Source organism: Oncorhynchus mykiss, chromosome 5, assembly GCF_013265735.2.
Source record: "Oncorhynchus mykiss isolate Arlee chromosome 5, USDA_OmykA_1.1, whole genome shotgun sequence".
In the NCBI taxonomy this organism is placed as follows: domain Eukaryota; kingdom Metazoa; phylum Chordata; class Actinopteri; order Salmoniformes; family Salmonidae; genus Oncorhynchus; species Oncorhynchus mykiss.
The window spans coordinates 8,431,502-8,451,890 of NC_048569.1; the positions used below are offsets into that span (position 1 = coordinate 8,431,502).

At 44.7% G+C, this 20,389-nt stretch overlaps 1 protein-coding gene across 1 annotated transcript in view; it reads left to right on the plus strand.

Moving 5' to 3' along the window:
* Positions 1-20,389, plus strand: part of LOC110524944 (A disintegrin and metalloproteinase with thrombospondin motifs 19) — a 123,986-nt gene that overhangs the window by 47,857 nt on the left and 55,740 nt on the right. Inside the window, exons 11-14 of the mRNA XM_036976698.1 lie at positions 2,546-2,647; positions 4,409-4,554; positions 5,872-6,020; positions 13,263-13,390. Coding sequence (XP_036832593.1) covers positions 2,546-2,647; positions 4,409-4,554; positions 5,872-6,020; positions 13,263-13,390 — 525 coding nt within the window. The remainder of the gene's footprint in view (positions 1-2,545; positions 2,648-4,408; positions 4,555-5,871; positions 6,021-13,262; positions 13,391-20,389) is intronic.

The following is a 20,389-nucleotide window of genomic DNA, read 5'->3' on the forward strand; positions in this document are numbered from 1 at the left end:
TGTGTAAACCCTACACACTTTAACTGTGTAAACCCTACACCCTTTAACTGTGTAAACCCTACACCCTTTAACTGTGTAAACCCAAACTGTGTAAACCCTACACCCTTTAACTGTGTAAACCCTACACCCTTTAACTGTGTAAACCCAAACTGTGTAAACCCTACACCCTTTAACTGTGTAAACCCTACACCCTTTAACTGTGTAAACCCTACACCCTTTAACTGTGTAAACCCTACACCCTTTAACTGTGTAAACCCTACACCCTTTAACTGTGTAAACCCTTTAACTGTGTAAACCCTACACCCTTTAACTGTGTAAACCCTTTAACTGTGTAAACCCTACACCCTTTAACTGTGTAAACCCAAACTGTGTAAACCCTACACCCTTTAACTGTGTAAACCCAAACTGTGTAAACCCTACACCCTTTAACTGTGTAAACCCTACACCCTTTAACTGTGTAAACCCTACACCCTTTAACTGTGTAAACCCTACACCCGTTAACTGTGTAAACCCTACACCCTTTAACTGTGTAAACCCTACACCCTTTAACTGTGTGAACCCTACACCCTTTAACTGTGTAAACCCTAACTGTGTAAACCCTACACCATTTAACTGTGTAAACCCTACACCTTTTAACTGTGTAAACACTACACCCTTTAACTCTGTAAACCCAAACTGTGTAAACCCTACACCCTTTAACTGTGTAAACCCTACACCCTTTAACTGTGTAAACCCTACACCATTTAACTGTGTAAACCCTACACCCTTTAACTGTGTAAACCCTAAACCATTTAACTGTGTAAACCCTACACCCTTTAACTGTGTAAACCCTACACCCTTTAACTGTGTAAACCCTACACCCTTTAACTGTGTAAACCCTAAACCATTTAACTGTGTAAACCCTTTAACCATATGAACCCTACACCCCTACACCCATGTGAACATTACACCATATTCCCTAAATGGTGCACTACTGTTGACAAGGGGCCAATAGGGTTCTGGTCAAAAGTAGTGCACTATAATATAGGGAATAGGGGACCATTTGTGACCTAGCCTTGATTTGCCCCTTAAACCTTCTGTTTCCTTTACACCACCCCCTTCACTTCCTCTCAATGTATTTGGACAGATGTAGAGGCTTATGTGAAAGACACACTTCTAAATGTATTGGGGCAGATGTAGAAACTTAGGTGAAAGACATGCTTCTAAATGTATTGGGGCAGATGTAGAAAAGTATGTGAAATACATGCTTAAAAATGTATTGGGGCAGATGTAGAAACTTAGGTGAAAGACATGCTTCTAAATGTATTGGGGCAGATGTAGAGGCTTAGGTGAAAGACATGCTTCTAAATGTATTGGGGCAGATGTAGAGGCTTAGGTGAAAGACACGCTTCTAAATGTATTGGGGCAGATGTAGAAACGTACGTGAAAGACACGCTTCTAAATGTATTGGGGCAGATGTAGAGGCTTCGGTGAAAGACATGCTTCTAAATGTATTGGGGCAGATGTAGAGGCTTCGGTGAAAGACATGCTTCAAAAGAGGATTCCTTGATGATTGGTTTTCTATTGCAACCTTGCAAACTCTCAAAACAAATAGCTTTTCATTGATATATTTACAGTTTGTTAATCTCAGTTAACCCAGAACTTAAATCTTCCATAATTAGTTCATCTGCGTGATTTAGTTCTGGGTTCATATGTGTTAGAAATTGAGTTCCGGTTTGTGAAGAATCCACCCTTGCAAAAGGAAACTCTCTGTTGTATTCGAAGCATGTGACTAATAAAGTTTGATTTGATTTGATGGACTGGACATCATTGTGAAGAGTAGTAGTGAGTGCCAATATTATTATTTTATTTTATTTGATTTTTCCAATAAGAACACCTATTTCCATTATGCATTGAAAACTGTTTTTATACAGTGTGTCCTTCGTAAACCGCATATAACATTTTTTAACAGTGATTCAAGTAAATAAACATAGACTGCATCATAAAAATGTATGTCAATAAACTTTATTTCTGTGTGTGTGTGTGTGTGTGTGTGTGTGTATGTGTGTGTGTATGCGCGTGTGTCTGTGTGTGTGTGTCTGTGTGTGTCTGTGTGTGTGTGCGTGTGTGTGTGTCTGTGTGTGTGTGTGTGCGCGTGTGTGTGTGTCTGTGTGTGTGTGCGCGTGTGTGTGTCTGTGTGTGTGTGTGTGTGTGTGTGCGTGTGTGTGTGTGTCTGTGTGTGTGTGTGTGTGCGCGTGTGTGTGTGTGTGTGTGTGCGCGTGTGTGTGTGTCTGTGTGTGTGTGCGCGTGTGTGTGTGTGTCTGTGAGTGTGTGTGTGTGTGCGTGTGTGTGTGTGTGTCTGTGTGTGTGTGTGTGTGTGTGCGCGTGTGTGTGTGTGTGTGTGCGCGTGTGTGTGTGTGTGCGTGTGTCTGTGTGTGTGTGCGTGTGTCTGTGTGTGTGTGTGCGTGTGTGTGCATGCGTGCGTGCGCGTGTGTGTGTGTGCGTGTGTCTGTGTGTGCGTGTGTGCGTGTGTGTGCGTGCGTGCGCGTGTGTGTGCGTGTTTCAGTATGTGATGTGTTCAGGGCTGTGGTGCCGGGTGGATGGAGAGAAGGACTGTAAAACCAAACTGGACCCACCCATGGATGGCACAGAGTGCGATCCGGGAAAGGTAGGTAGAACCACAGCAATGGATTTGTGTAGAACGTGTGGAGGACTTCTGTCATTTGTGGTCACATGACTTCATTCAAGTTTTATTAGAAAAACGAAATGTGCGTCCCAAATTATACCAAATGGTATAGTGTACTATTTTTTTTATATCGGGTGCTATTTGAGACGTTTTGTGCCAATTTTATTATCGAAACAACTTAACTTTATAATTACAGCATACAGCTTTTCAGAATAAAAAAATGTATTTGATTATTTTTCAGGGTAGACTCTATTGCATCCCTTTCTACCTCTGTGTCCGCATCCCAAATTACGCTTATATCTCTTCTGAATATAGTGCACTACATTTGACCAGAGCCTTATGGGACGTGTTCAAAAGTAGTGGACTATCTAGGGAATAGGGTGCTATTTGGGACGTAAACCAATGCCTTTATTAATTCATCACATTTTCATCATCTTAAAATCAGCCAATCAACACAATATGGTCCCTCAATACCAGCCACACTAATGTGAAATCATCTTTTCCACACGAGCCCAAGCAAGCAGCCGTTGCTGCAAGAGAAAAAAGAGCGAGTGAGGGAGAGAGAGAGAGAGAGAGAGAGAGAGAGAGAGGGAAAGAGCGAGCGAGAGAGAGAAGAGAGAGAGAGAGAGGGAAAGAGAGAGCGAGAGAGAGAGAAAAGAGAGAGAGAGAGAGAGAGAAAGAGCGAGCGAGGGAGAGAGAGAGGGGGAGGGAAAGCGAGAGAGCGTGAAAGAGCGAGAGAGAGAGACAAGAGAAGGAGAGAGCCATCCTCTCCGAGATATATTATAAACAGCGAGATGAGAAACAGCCTGTGGGCCAAGGGAAGGGGCCAGCTGTGGCCGCTCACGGCAAACCCCTGGCCCGGCTTCAGACCGTCTCCACGTCCCTTTGTGTATCCACGCTGACAGGCAACATGATGCAGAGCACCGCGCGGAGCCCGACCATCGTAAACCCTGCTAGTAACGCCACCAGGAACGTGTTGTATGTACGCCACGGTTGACTATTAGGTATTAGTGTAGTGAAGTACAGAAGGGAGTCTATTGAGACTTTGTCCTTAGATGCACCATTTATAATCTGTAACAGCCCATGTAGAAATTCAAGTGCAGTCTCTTGTAGAAATATGCTTTCATTGATCACCGAAGTGTACGTTGGGAAACCTTTTGGGGGGGGGGGGTATTTGAATAAGGCCAGTGAACTCTGGAGAATGTTACGTGTCATCAGAGTGGAGTATTAAATAGTGAGATCCCACTTCTAGGGCAGTGTTTGAATTATTTCAGGTATCTTGTAATGGGTGGGTTGTGTCAGTGAAAAGTTGACGTTAAAGAGTTCCATCCTGTCGGCAGAAGTGTCAATAGTAATGATGATGAGCACAAACCAGAGTAAGGGAGATTGCCAGTGTTCAATCAGACCCTGAATCCTCTGTTTACATAGCTCAACACATCAGCCGCCACATAATCAGCAGCACGTCAACGGCAAGGCCGAGTTACACTGTGAGTGTAGCGTTGTTTTGTATTAGTGTTGGGTTCAGGAGTGTTTGCGTTCACAGTTGTTCAGTAGTGGGGTTTGATGATGTCATTGGACAGGGTTGTAGGTTTGGACACTGTGTGATTTATTCAAGTCTGTGTGTGTGTGTGTGTGTGTGTGTGTGTGTGTGTGTGTGTGTGTGTGTGTGTGTGTGTGTGTGTGTGTGTGTGTGTGTGTGTGTGTGTGTGTGTGTGTGTGTGTGTGTGTGTTGTACTCATACAGTGGTGTCGTGCTGGGGAGTGTGTGAGCAGAGCGGTGCCAGTGGAGCAAGCCATGGGGGAGTGGAGCACCTGGGGGTCCTGGGGAACCTGCAGTCCAACCTGCAGCACTGGCATCAGTGGACGTCAGCGCAAGTGTGAGAGTCCCAGGTACTTTACACTGTAATGACTGTCTCTCTGAGTAGAGTCCCAGGTACTTTACACTGTAATGACTGTCTCTGAGTAGAGTCCCAGGTACTTTACACTGTAACGACTGTCTCTCTGAGTAGAGTCCCAGGTACTTTACACTGTAATGACTGTCTCTGAGTAGAGTCCCAGGTACTTTACACTGTAATGACTGTCTCTGAGTAGAGTCCCAGGTACTTTACACTGTAATGACTGTCTCTCTGAGTAGAGTCCCAGGTACTTTACACTGTAATGACTGTCTCTCTGAGTAGAGTCCCAGGTACTTTACACTGTAATGACTGTCTCTGAGTAGAGTCCCAGGTACTTTACACTGTAATGACTGTCTCTCTGAGTAGAGTCCCAAGTACTTTACACTGTAATGACTGTCTCTGAGTAGAGTCCCAGGTACTTTACACTGTAATGACTGTCTCTGAGTAGAGTCCCAGGTACTTTACACTGTAACGACTGTCTCTCTGAGTAGAGTCCCAGGTACTTTACACTGTAATGACTGTCTCTGAGTAGAGTCCCAGGTACTTTACACTGTAACGACTGTCTCTCTGAGTAGAGTCCCAGGTACTTTACACTGTAATGACTGTCTCTGAGTAGAGTCCCAGGTACTTTACACTGTAACGACTGTCTCTCTGAGTAGAGTCCCAGGTACTTTACACTGTAATGACTGTCTCTGAGTAGAGTCCCAGGTACTTTACACTGTAATGACTGTCTCTGAGTAGAGTCCCAGGTACTTTACACTGTAATGACTGTCTCTCTGAGTAGAGTCCCAGGTACTTTACACTGTAATGACTGTCTCTCTGAGTAGAGTCCCAGGTACTTTACACTGTAATGACTGTCTCTGAGTAGAGTCCCAGGTACTTTACACTGTAATGACTGTCTCTCTGAGTAGAGTCCCAAGTACTTTACACTGTAATGACTGTCTCTGAGTAGAGTCCCAGGTACTTTACACTGTAATGACTGTCTCTTTGTGTAGAGTCCCAGGTACTTTACACAGTAACGACTGTCTCTTTGTGTAGAGTCCCAGGTACTTTACACTGTAATGACTGTCTCTCTGAGTAGAGTCCCAGGTACTTTACACTGTAACGACTGTCTCTCTGAGTAGAGTCCCAGGTACTTTACACTGTAATGACTGTCTCTGAGTAGAGTCGGCTTGAGGAGTCGAACCAGCAACCTTTCAGTTACTGGTCTAACGCACCTTATCCGCTAGGGTACTTATCCGCTAGGCTTTACTTATTTGATCTTGACCTTCATTCCATGCATTTTGTTTTGTATTGTCTCTGTTGGGACCAGCGGGAAAAGCCGGGACTGTGTCGGCTCCAGGATGCAGTACAGGCTGTGTGAGAACCTACCCTGCCCTGCTGGGAGCCCCAGCTTCAGAGACCAACAGTGCCAGACCTTCAATCGCCCCTCCCTGCACTGGCACTCCGTCATGGATGATGGTATATATCTAGATCATAGACTGTATAACAAAACAAATCCATTGCAAAGGCTGCCCATCAAACACCTCCGATTTCGCATTTCAGCACCATTGTCTCACTCCTTGCGCCTCGTGGCGCCTCATTGAGGCGACCGTGGCATGTCAGACCACACTGATGTCTCGTCCATGATAATGATGTTCTCCTTTATCTTATTTTGCCCTACGATACTCACTGAAGTTCACACCGGCATTTATTTGGAACATTTATTTGCTGAAATGCTGATGCCCGGCTATTAAAAGGGACAGGCAGCTTTTTTGAGACTGCGTTTAATTGAAGTTTTACTGTACACTATTCACAATTACTGCAGTGCAGTTCTCTAAACCACCAAACTCTCTCTTAGATAGTAACTCTCAAACTCTAATATCTTGCTTTGCTCAAGCCTCTTTCTTGGTCTAATTGTGCCTGTTAGAGTAGAGTTGGTAGCCAAACCGGTCTGTGTATGTTTGAGCGTGCTGGTGCGTGTAGCTGTGTGTGTGTGTGTGTGTGTGTGTGTGTGTGTGTGTGTGTGTGTGTGTGTGTGAGGCCCATGTTAGCGGCAGCCCCGGGCTACAGTAATTGGACCTGGGTTCTGTGTAGAATGACAAACAGGCTCTCCAGTGGCTCTCTCGCTCTCTGCTCTGGATGACATCACTAAATGACTTCACTAGATGACATCACTAGATGACATCACTAGATGACATCACTGGATGACATCACTAGATGACTTCACTAGATGACTTCACTAGATGACATCACTGGATGACATCACTAGATGACTTCGCTAGATGACTTCACTAGATGACATCACTAGATGACTTCACTATATGACTTCACTATATGACTTCACTAGATGACTTCACTAGATGACATCACTAGATGACATCACTATATGACTTCACTAGATGACTTCACTAGATGACTTCACTAGATTACATCACTAGATGACTTCACTAGACTTCACTAGATGACATCACTAGATGACTTCACTGCACAGACGCTCTGCCTGCTGGAGCACAAAGCTCCTTTCATCGGGCAAGGGGTCTCTCTCTCCTTCTCTCCCTCTCTATTTCTCTCTTCCTATCTATCTATCTGTCTCTCACTCTGTCTGTCTCTATGTTCCTCTCTCAATTCAATTTCAAATTCAATTTCAATTTAATGGGCTTTATTGGCATGGGAAACATATGTTCACTCACAAAAGTTCCAGAAGAATAAAGACATTTCAAATGTCATTATTTCTACATACAGTGTTGTAATGATCTGCAATAGTTAAAGTACAAAAGGAAAAATAAATAAACATAAATATAGGTTATATTTACAATGGTGTTTGTTCTTCACTGGTTGCCATTTGCTTGTGGCAACAAGTCACAAATCTTGCTGCTGTGATGGCACACTAAGGTATTTCACCTAATAGATATGGGAGTTTATCAAAAGTAGATTTATTTTCAAATTCTTTGTGGGTCTGTGTAATCTGAGGGAAAAATGTGTCTCTAATATGGTCATACATTTGGCAGGAGGATAGGAAGTGCAGCTCAGTTTCCACCTCATTTTGTGGGCAGTGTGCACATAGCCTGTCTTCTCTTGAGAGCCTGGTCTGCGGCCTCTCTCTCTCTCTCTCTCTCTCACTCTCTCTCTCTCTCACTCTCTCTCACTCTCTCTCTCTCTCTCACTCTCTCACTCTCTCTCTCTGTCTCTCACTCTCTCTCTCTCTCTCTCTCTCTCTCTCTCTGAGCTGATTGGTGAATAATCTGTCGATATGCCCTTGAGCAAGGCACTAAACCCTAATTGTTCCTGTAAGTCTCTCTGGATAAGAACATCTGCTAAATGACTAAACTTTAAATTATAGCTTGCGGATACAATGCATTCCTCAAATGCACTCATGGTTGATATAGATGATCAAAACCATCTTTGATAAGTAACAGGTATTTAGACTGGGCTCCCGATGCTCCCAATCCCACATTCCTCCATATTTGGAGCAGAGAGGGGTAAAAATTGGCTTTGACTGTGAGATTTGGGAGATAGCGAGTGTTGGACATCCCATGTGTACAACACGATGCTGCTGCTGGAAGGCTGCTCGCATAGCTCTGACCTCAAGCCCGCGTCTCAAACGCCACCCTATTCCCTATATAGTGCACTACTTTTGACCAGAACCCTATGGGTCCATTTGGGATGCAGACCAAGTGTGCGCTCTGTGCCAAGTCCTGGCATATTGCACAAATCAGTATAAACCTGTCGGGCCGCATGTACGCATGCTTAAGTGTTCAAAGATGGGGATTGAATGTTTACAACGTAGCCTCGTCAAACACTGTAAGAGATTAATGCGTCTGGAAGATGCTTCGCGACCGTTTCGCGACGCCGCAATTAGTTACATCTTGGCCCCCTGCTCAACCGAGCTAGACCAAAACGAAGGCGGGTGGCTTTTTAAACATATCGCTGGCTTTTTAAACATATCGCTGGCATAAACATTTTGACAGGTGACGAGATAAGGATGTAAGAGAGTGTGTAGGGTTTATGAGGAAAGCAGCTGGCCCTGCTCCAGCGGTGTTCTGTTTAAAGCATCATTAAGATTCCAGACTCCACGTGAGCTTTTAAAAGGGCAATCTGCAGTTCAAACAACAACAACAAAGTGGACATCTGAGAATGGTAAACATCTGAGAATTGGAGCTGGACATTTTTTTTTTACCACTTTCAAATTCATAGACATTGCTAAGGTATCACGTTTTAGGGAAGACCCAGATGCAGACAGTGTCGCAAGTAACAAAGGTGTATTACTAGAACGGGGCAGGCAAAATGACAGGTCAAGGGTCAGAGGTCAGTAATCCAGATCAGAGTCAAAAGGTACAGAACGGCAGGCAGGCAGTTTCAGGGCAGGAAGAGGTCAATAATCCAGGGCGGTGTGACAAGGTACAGAACGGCAGGCAGGCTCGAGGTCAGGGCCGGCAGAATGGTCAAAACTGGGAAACTAGAAAACAGGAACTAAAGAAAAAGAAAGGAGCAAGGGGAAAAATGCTGATAGGCTTGACGGACAAAACGAACTGGTAACAGACAAACAGAGAACACAGGTATAAATACACTGGGGATAATTGTCACGCCCTGGCCATAGAGAGGCTTTTATTCTCTATTTTGGTTAGGCCAGGGTGTGGCTAGGTTGGGCATTCTAGTTTCTTTATTTCTATGTTTTCTATTTCTTTGTTTTTGGCCGAGTGTGGTTCCCAATCAGAGGCAGCTGTCTATCGTTGTCTCTGATTGGGAATCATACTTAGGCAGCCTTTTTCCCACCTGTGTTTTGTGGGTAGTTGTTTTCTGTATAGTTTTTTTGCCTTACAGAACAGTTTGTTTTTCTCTTTGTTATTTTGTTTGAGTGTTTTGATCAATAAAAATCATGAACACTTACCACGCTGCGCTTTGGTCCGATCCTCATTCCGACGAGGGCCGTGACAGAACTACCCACCACCAAAGGACCAAGCAGTGTGGCCAGGAGGAGCAGGGATCCTGGGCCCGGGAGAAGAGTGAGTGGAGGAGCTCATGGACATGGGAGGAGGTTATGACAGGGGACAAGACACTGCCATGGAAACAGGCGGGAACAGCACGGGAGGAACGGCGACGATACCAGCAGTCACGGCAACGAGGCAAGCATGAGAGGCAGCCCCCAGAGGCAGCCAGGATGAGTTATGCCAGCTCTGCGCTCCAGACCTTCGGTGGGCCTCCACGGTCCAGTGTGTCCTGCGCTGGCTCTACGCACTATGCCTCCAGTGCGCCGTCATAGCCCAGTGCGTCCTGTGCCAGCTCTCCACACTCACCGAGCTAGAGTGGGTATCCAGCCAGGATGTGTTGTGGTAGCTCCACTCACTAGGCTGCCAGTACGCCTCCTCAGTCCGGTGAGACCTGTTCCGGCTCCACGTAGGAAGCCTCCAGTGATGATCCATGGCCCGAAGCCTCCAGTGATGATCCATGGCCCGGAGCCTCCAGTGATGATCCATGGCTCGGAGCCTCCAGTGATGATCCATGGCCCGGAGCCTGCAGTGAGGATCCATGGCACGAAGCCTCCAGCGTAGATCCGCAGTCCGGAGCCTCCAGCGACGTTCCCCAGTCCGGAGCCTCCAGCGACGGTCTTCAGTCCGGAGCCTGCAGCGACGGTCCCCAGCCCGAATCCTGCAGCGACGGTCCCCAGTCCGGAGCCTCTAGCGACGGTCCCCACTACGGAGCCTCCAGCGACGGTCCCCAGTCCGGAGCCTGCAGCGACGGTCTTCAGTCCGGAGCCTGCAGCGACGGTCCGCAGCCCGAATCCTGCAGCGACGGGCCCCAGTCCGGAGCCACTAGCGACGGTCCCCACTACGGAGCCTCCAGCGATGGTCCCCAGTCCAGGGGAGGGGGGGGGGGGGGGTACTGTCACGCCCTGGCCATAGATAGGTTTTTATTCTCTATTTTGGTTAGGCCAGGGTGTGACTAGGGTGGGCATTCTAGTTTCTTTATTACTATGTTTTCTATTTCTTTGTTTTTTGCCGAGTGTGGTTCCCAATCAGAGTCTGTCTTTGCCTCTGATTGGGAATCATACTTAGGCAGCCTTTTTCCCACCTGTGTTTTGTGGGTAGTTGTTTTCTGTATACTTTTTTTGCCTTACAGAACTGTTCATTTTTCTCTTTGTTATTTTGTTCAAGTGTTTTGATCAATAAAAATCATGAATACTTACCACGCCGCTCTTTGGTCCGATCCTCATTCTGACGAGAACCGTGACAATAATGGGGAAGATGGGCAACAGCTGGAGAGGGGTGAAGACAAGTACAAACACAGGTGAAACAGATCAGGGTGTGACATGGATACAAGGACTAACCATTGAGGAGATTGCCCCTTTAAACACTTCATATTTATCTTGTTTCGAAAACATATACACACTTGCTGCATGCAGGCTGCACAGTAGGCCCTCCTAGTCCTATAGATATCTTAGTATGGAGTCAGTCCACCATCTAAAGGTATTGTGTAACCCAAGGCTCTCACACCCTGTTCCCGAAGAGCTACTCTCCTGTAGGTTTTCGCTCCAACCCCAATTGTAACTAACTTGATTCAGCTTATCAACCAGCTAATTATTAGAATCATGTGCACCAGATTGGGGTTGGAGTGAAAACCTACAGGATGGTAGATCTCCGGGATCTCCCTGATGTAACCTGTAAATGTCAATACAATGTTTAGTATTTTAGGTTTCTCAGAATAGAAATCAGTCTTTGCACATTGACCAAAGACTGTCTGTGAAAAATCAAATTTGCGTATATTTCTTGAATTATAATGTGTTATAAATGTGCTTCTAAAACACCATGAAGAAGAATAGAAATAGAAAACAGAAAGTGTCACCAAAGGTTTTTATAAATGGTGCATCTAATCCAGTTGTATTATTCTCCAACATTTAGTCAGTGTGTTTAAACCTCGGAGATAACTGAGCTGCGTGAGCTCAGACGCCGTGGAGACGAACGGCTGAAAGCTGCAGTTGGCCGTCCTATCGCCTCTTGAATATCAACCGTCAATTTCTGTTCATTTTCCAACGATTCTACATGTGGATACTGTCCAAACAGCCAAACAATGTTTGTCATCACCCAGTAGGTGATAGCTAACACATTGCAGCCACACGCTGCTTTTAACCGGTGTGTCTGACCTCTAAAATAACTTTCTGACATGTCTGGGTGGATGTCTGGGTGGATGTCTGGGTGGATGTCTGGGTGGATGTCTGGGTGGATGTCTGGGTTGATGTCTGGGTTGATGTCAGGGTGGATGTCTGGGTGGATGTCTGGGTGGATGTCTGGGTGGATGTCTGGGTTGAACCTATTTTTAGCTGGTTGTCATGAAGGTCACAATGGGGTCGTGTAACGGTCATGAACATAAGGCATGTCATATCATATCACCATGCTCTTAACACAAATATCTGTGGTACACTCTTTGGGAAAAAAAAGAGTTTCAATGGGTTCTACATGGAACCAAAAGGGTTCTACATTGAAGCCAAAAGGGTTCTACCTGGAACCAAAAAGGGTTCTTCAAAGGGTACAGCCGAAGAACCCTTTTAGGTTCTAGATAGCACATTTCTTTCCTGAGTGTAGTAGTTCAAAGCTAATGGATATGGTATCGGGCATGAACGTCAAGATGAGGTCATGTAGGGGTTGTGTATGGGTAATGATGGGGTCATGTAGGGGTTGTGTATGGGTAATGATGAGGTCATGTAGGGGTTGTGTATGGGTAATGATGGGGTTATGTAGGGGTTGTGTATGGGTAATGATGGGGTTATGTAGGGGTTGTGTATGGGTAATGATGGGGTTATGTAGGGGTTGTGTATGGGTAATGATGGGGTTATGTAGGGGTTGTGTATGGGTAATGATGGGGTTATGTAGGGGTTGTGTATGGGTAATGATGGGGTTATGTAGGGGTTGTGTATGGGTAATGATGGGGTTATGTAGGGGTTGTGTATGGGTAATGATGGGGTTATGTAGGGGTTGTGTATGGGTAATGATGAGGTCATGTAGGGGTTGTGTATGGGTAATGATGGGGTTATGTAGGGGTAAAAATGATAGAGCATGGTAATATGATATGAAAGGATAGGATCTGATAGGTTCGGAAATTATAGGATAGGATATTCTCTATATGGTGACCTACTTTACATTAAACGGCACTCTATTCTCTATATGGTGATTTACTTTACACTAAATGGCACCCTATTCTCTATATGAAGACCTACTTTACATTAAATGGCCCCCTATTCTCTATATGAAGACCTACTTTACATTAAATGGCACCCTATTCTCTAAATGAAGACCTACTTTACATTAAATGGCACCCTATTCTCTATACGAAGACCTACTTTACATTAAATGGCCCCCTATTCTCTATATGAAGACCTACTTTACATTAAATGGCACCCTATTCTCTATATGGTAACCTACTTTACATTAAATGGCACCCTATTCTCTATATGGTGATTTACTTTACATTAAATGGCACCCTATTCTCTATATGGTGATTTACTTTACATTAAATGGCACCCTATTCTCTATATGGTAACCTACTTTACATTAAATGGCACCCTCTCTTCTCTACTCTCCCCAACCCCCACCTCCTATCCCTTCTTACTTGTCTACTCTTCTCCTCCCCATATCCTCTCTCTTCCTCCCCTCCCTCCCTCCTCCTCCTCACTCTCCTCGCTTCCTCCCCCTCTCTCTCCTCCCCTCCCCTCCCCTCTCTCTCTTCCAGAGAGGCCCTGTACACTGTTCTGTTCCTCCACAGGGAAAGAACAACCCCGCCTCCTGGCTGAGAAGGTGCTGGATGGAACCTCCTGCGGCTCTCAGGAGTCTGGCCTCTGTGCCAACGGGACTTGTCAGGTACATCCGTCATGTGACAGGGGACTTTTCAGGTACACCAGTCATGTGACAGGGGACTTGTCAGGTACATCCGTCATGTGACAGGGGACTTTTCAGGTACACCAGTCATGTGACAGGGGACTTTTCAGGTACACCAGTCATGTGACAGGGGACTTTTCAGGTACACCAGTCATGTGAAGTTGCCCCTAGACGCTGATCTTGGGTCAGTGCATATCCCCACTAATGGTTAAGGTTAGGATTGGGCCAGGGGAAGCTGATCCTAGATCTGTACCTAGGGGAAACTACATATCATGTGGCATGGGACTTGTCAGGTACACCAGTCATGTGACAGGGGACTAGTTAGGTTCCAGTGTGTTCTACATTTTCATTAATTCAATGGTAGATTTACACAATATAGTTCTAAATAAAGCTGGAAGTTTTGCATCTCTTAATGGCACACAAAACCCAAAGCCCTGGAGATTTTTGTAAGTGTTATTCGCAGCCATCTCACGCAACATTTTTCTGATGTCTCTGATGCAGGTTAGTCTGATCTGATGTCACAGTTCTTGGACAGCAAAATTGTGAAAAATGTTCCATATTGCAGAAAGAGAAAGTCATTTTCCAAGCTGTTTCCCCAACACATATTTTTTTAATACCACAAAAAACGCATTCCATGTCTCCTTCCAAACAAAGTCTTCAATGTCAAGTCCGGCAAGAAAATAAATGGTGCTTAAATCACTGACCCAAAATGGCGCCCTATTCTCTATTTAGTGCACAATTGTTTTTACCAGGGCCCATAGGACTTTGGTCAAAAGTAGTGCACTGTGTAGGGAATAGTGTGCAATTTGGGTCACAGTCCCATTGTTATCGGCGGAGCCCCACAGCCACCCTCCATTATGTTGACTGCACTCCCAGGAGCAGGAGAACGTGCCTTCAGTAGACAGACGATCGACCCATGACCAGAACCTCTTTCTCTGGTAGAAAAATAGACAACTGGGGAATATTTCAGAAAACACAGGGATGATTTGCGGGGATTATTTCCTGCTATCTGGGCTGGAGAGAGATGAAAAAGAGAGAGAGAGAGAGAGAGAGAGAGAGAGAGAGAGAGAGAGGGGAAGAGAGAGAGAGAGAGAGGGGACAAGATTGAGAGAGAGAGAGAGGGGGAAGAGAGAGAGAGGGGACGAGATTGAGAGAGAGAGAAGAGAGAGAGAAGAAGAGAGATAGAACTGGGGGAATATTTCAGAAAACACAGGGATGATTTGCGGTGATTATTTCCTGCTATCTGGGCTGGAGAGAGATGAAAAAGAGAGAGAGCGAGAGAGAAAGAGAGAGCGCAAATGAGAGACAGGCAGACAGACATGATAGAGAGAAAGCACGCAAGAGAGAGAGAGCAAAAGGGGGACAGACAGAGAGGCAGACAGACAGAGAGAGAGAGGCAGACAGAGAGAAAGGCAGATAGACAGACAGGCAGACAGAGAGCGAGAGAGAAAGGCAGAGAGAGAGAAAGGCAGACAGACAGACAGACAGGCAGACAGAGAGCGAGAGAGAAAGGCAGAGAGAGAGAAAGGCAGACAGACAGACAGACAGACAGGCAGACAGAGAGCGAAAGAAACAAAGTAATATGTTGCTCTGGCGTTGTAAGGATGTTTCCACGCTCCCAGAGTAGGTCGTGGCCCAAGCCCCAGCACACACCCATCATCCTCTCTGACACACGGATGGCCCATCTGTGAACTGCTGGCTCTTGGTCAAAAGAATCTGCTCTCCAGCTACATATTTTTTTATACATTTAATTATTATATATATTTTTTTTAACCTTTATTAAACTAGGCAAGTTAGTTATGAACAAATTCTTATTTACAATGACGGTCTACCGGGAGCATTGGGTTAACTGCCTTGTTCAGGGGTAGAATGACAGATTTTTACCTTATCTGCTCGGGAATTCAGTCCAGCAACCTTTCAGTTACTGGCCCCACACTCTAACCACTAGGCTGCCCCTATTGCATAGTACTGTCTACTCACCATAGTACTGTCTGATCACCATAGTACTGTCTGCCTACCATAGTACTGTCTGATCACCATAGTACTGTCTATTCACCATGGTACTGTCTGATCACCATAGCACTGTCTACTCACCATAGTACTGTCTACTCACCATAGTACTGTCTGATCACCATAGTACTGTCTGCTCACCACTGTACTGTCTGATCACCGTAGTATTGTCTGATCAGTACTGTCTACTCACCATAGTACTGTCTGATCACCATAGTACGGTCTACTCACCATAGTACTGTCTACTCACCATAGTACTGTCTACTCACCATAGTACTGTCTGATCACCATAGTACAGTCTGCTCACCACTGTACTGTCTGATCACCATAGTACTGTCTGATCAGTACTGTCTACTCACCATAGTACTGTCTGATCACCATAGTACTGTCTGCTCACCATAGTACTGTCTGATCAGTACTGTCTACTCACCATAGTACTGTCTGATCACCATAGTACGGTCTACTCACCATAGTACTGTCTGATCACCATAGTACTGTCTACTCACCATAGTACTGTCTGCTCACCATAGTACGGTCTACTCACCATAGTACTGTCTGATCACCATAGTACTGTCTACTCACCATAGTACTGTCTGCTCACCATAGTACTGTCTGATCACCATAGTACTGTCTGCCTACCATAGTACTGTCTGATGACCATAGTACAGTCTACTCACCACTGTACTGTCTGATCACCATAGTACTGTCTGATCAGTACTGTCTACTCACCATAGTACTGTCTGATCACCATAGTACTGTCTGCTCACCACTGTACTGTCTGATCGCCATAGTACTGTCTACTCACCACTGTCTACTCACCATAGTACTGTCTGATCACCATAGTACTGTCTGCTCACCATAGTACGGTCTACTCACCATAGTACTGTCTGATCACCATAGTACTGTCTACTCACCATAGTACTGTCTGCTCACCATAGTACGGTCTACTCACCATAGTACTGTCTGATCACCATAGTACTGTCTACTCACCATAGTACTGTCTGATCACCATAGTACTGTCTGATCACCATAGTACTGTCTGCCTACCATAGTACTGTCTGATCACCATAGTACAGTCTACTCACCACTGTACTGTCTGATCACCATAGTACTGTCTGATCAGTACTGTCTACTCACCATAGTACTGTCTGATCACCATAGTACTGTCTGCTCACCACTGTACTGTCTGATCGCCATAGTACTGTCTACTCACCACTGTCTACTCACCATAGTACTGTCTGATCACCATAGTACTGTCTGCTCACCATAGTACGGTCTACTCACCATAGTACTGTCTGATCACCATAGTACTGTCTACTCACCATAGTACTGTCTGCTCACCATAGTACGGTCTACTCACCATAGTACTGTCTGATCACCATAGTACTGTCTACTCACCATAGTACTGTCTGATCACCATAGTACTGTCTGATCACCATAGTACTGTCTGCCTACCATAGTACTGTCTGATCACCATAGTACAGTCTACTCACCACTGTACTGTCTGATCACCATAGTACTGTCTGATCAGTACTGTCTACTCACCATAGTACTGTCTGATCACCATAGTACTGTCTGCTCACCACTGTACTGTCTGATCGCCATAGTACTGTCTACTCACCACTGTCTACTCACCATAGTACTGTCTGCTCACCACTGTACTGTCTGATCGCCATAGTACTGTCTACTCACCACTGTCTACTCACCATAGTACTGTCTGATCACCATAGTACTGTCTGCTCACCACTGTACTGTCTGATCACCATAGTACTGTCTACTCACCATAGTACTGTCTACTCACCATAGTACTGTCTGATCACCATAGTACTGTCTGCTCACCACTGTACTGTCTGATCACCATAGTACTGTCTGATCAGTACTGTCTACTCACCATAGTACTGTCTACTCACCACTGTCTACTCACCATAGTACTGTCTGATCACCATAGTACTGTCTGATCAGTACTGTCTACTCACCATAGTACTGTCTACTCACCACTGTCTACTCACCATAGTACTGTCTGATCACCATAGTACTGTCTGATCAGTACTGTCTACTCACCATAGTACTGTCTGATCACCATAGTACTATATGTATTGGTCACGTTTGGTTCCTAGTGAATACACCCCTGGCTAAACTGGGCCTGTTTGGTTCCTAGTGAATACACCCCTGGCTAAACTGGGCCTGTTTGGTTCCTAGTGAATACACCCCTGGCTAAACTGGGCCTGTTTGGTTCCTAGTGAATACACCCCTGGCTAAACTGGGCCTGTTTGGTTCCTAGTGAATACACCCCTGGCTAAACTGGGCCTGTTTGGTTCCTAGTGAATACACCCCTGGCTAAACTGGGCCTGTTTGGTTCCTAGTGAATACACCCCTGGCTAAACTGGGCCTGTTTGGTTCCTAGTGAATACACCCCTGGCTAAACTGGGCCTGTTTGGTTCCTAGTGAATACACCCCTGGCTAAACTGGGCCTGTTTGGTTCCTAGTGAATACACTCCTGGCTAAACTGGGCCTGTTTGGTTCCTAGTGAATACACCCCTGGCTAAACTGGGATGTACAATACACATTAACAGATGCTGTCCTACATTATACTTCTCTATCACCCACCCAAATCAGCCCTCCACCCAAAGTAGTCTCCTATTGTACAAAAATATGTCTAGGCCTGTCTGAGATTACAGTAGTATGTAGACAGTAGTATGTAGACAGTAGTATGTAGACAGTAGTGTGTAGACAGTAATGTGTAGACAGTAGTATGTCGACAGTAGTGTGTGGACAGTAGTGTGTAGACAGTAGTATGTAGACAGTAGTATGTAGACAGTAGTATGTAGACAGTAGTGTGTAGTATGTAGACAGTAGTATGTAGACAGTAGTGTGTAGACAGTAGTGTGTAGTATGTAGACAGTAGTGTGTAGCCAGTAGTATGTAGACAGTAGTGTGTAGACAGTAGTGTGTAGTATGTAGACAGTAGTATGTAGATAGTAGTATGCAGACAGTAGTATGTAGACAGTAGTGTGTAGACAGTAGTGTGTAGACAGTAGTGTGTAGACAGTAGTATGTAGGCAGTAGTATGTAGACAGTAGTGTGTAGACAGTAGTATGTAGACAGTAGTGTGTAGACAGTAGTGTGTAGTATGTAGACAGTAGTATGTAGACAGTAGTATGCAGACAGTAGTGTGTAGACAGTAGTATGTAGACAGTAGTGTGTAGACAGTAGTATGTAGACAGTTGTGTGTAGTATGTAGACAGTAGTATGTAGACAGTAGTGTGTAGACAGTAGTGTGTAGTATGTAGACAGTAGTATGTAGACAGTAGTATGTAGACAGTAGTGTGTAGACAGTAGTGTGTAGTATGTAGACAGTAGTATGTAGACAGTAGTATGCAGACAGTAGTGTGTAGACAGTAGTATGTAGACAGTCGTGTGTAGACAGTAGTATGTAGACAGTAGTGTGTAGTATGTAGACAGTAGTATGTAGACAGTAGTATGCAGACAGTAGTGTGTAGACAGTAGTATGTAGACAGTAGTATGTAGACAGTAGTATGTAGACAGTAGAATGCAGACAGTAGTGTGTAGACAGTAGTGTGTAGTATGTAGACAGTAGTGTGTAGACAGTAGTATGTAGACAGTAGTGTGTAGTATGTAGACAGTAGTATGTAGACAGTAGTATGTAGACAGTAGTGTGTAGTATGTAGACAGTAGTATGTAGACAGTAGTATGCAGGCAGTAGTATGTAGACAGTAGTGTGTAGACAGTAGCATGTAGGCAGTAGTATGTAGACAGTAGTGTGTAGACAGTAGTATGTAGACAGTAGTGTGTAGTATGTAGACAGTAGTATGCAGACAGTAGTATGCAGACAGTAGTGTGTAGACAGTAGTATGTAGACAGTAGTGTGTAGACAGTAGTATGTAGACAGTAGTGTGTAGACAGTAGTATGCAGACAGTAGTGTGTAGACAGTAGTGTGTAGACAGTAGTGTGTAGACAGTGGTATGTAGACAGTAATGTGTAGACATTAGTATGTAGACAGTAGTGTGTAGTATGTAGACAGTAGTATGCAGACAGTAGTATGCAGACAGTAGTGTGTAGACAGTAGTATGTAGACAGTAGTGTGTAGACAGTAGTATGTAGACAGTAGTATGTAGACAGTAGTATGTAGACAGTATTGTGTAGTATGTAGACAGTAGTATGTAGACAGTAGTATGTAGACAGTAGTGTGTAGGCAGTAGTATGTAGACAGTAGTGTGTAGACAGTAGTATGTAGACAGTAGTATGTAGACAGTAGTATGTAGACAGTATTGTGTAGTATGTAGACAGTAGTATGTAGACAGTAGTATGTAGACAGTAGTGTGTAGACAGTAGTGTGTAGTATGTAGACAGTAGTATGCAGACAGTAGTATGCAGACAGTAGTGTGTAGACAGTAGTATGTAGACAGTAGTATGTAGACAGTAGTATGTAGACAGTAGTATGTAGACAGTAGTATGTAGACAGTAGTGTGTAGTATGTAGACAGTAGTATGTAGACAGTAGTGTGTAGACAGTAGTGTGTAGTATGTAGACAGTAGTGTGTAGCCAGTAGTATGTAGACAGTAGTGTGTAGACAGTAGTGTGTAGTATGTAGACAGTAGTATGTAGATAGTAGTATGCAGACAGTAGTATGTAGACAGTAGTGTGTAGACAGTAGTGTGTAGACAGTAGTGTGTAGACAGTAGTATGTAGGCAGTAGTATGTAGACAGTAGTGTGTAGACAGTAGTATGTAGACAGTAGTGTGTAGACAGTAGTGTGTAGTATGTAGACAGTAGTATGTAGACAGTAGTATGCAGACAGTAGTGTGTAGACAGTAGTATGTAGACAGTAGTGTGTAGACAGTAGTATGTAGACAGTTGTGTGTAGTATGTAGACAGTAGTATGTAGACAGTAGTGTGTAGACAGTAGTGTGTAGTATGTAGACAGTAGTATGTAGACAGTAGTATGTAGA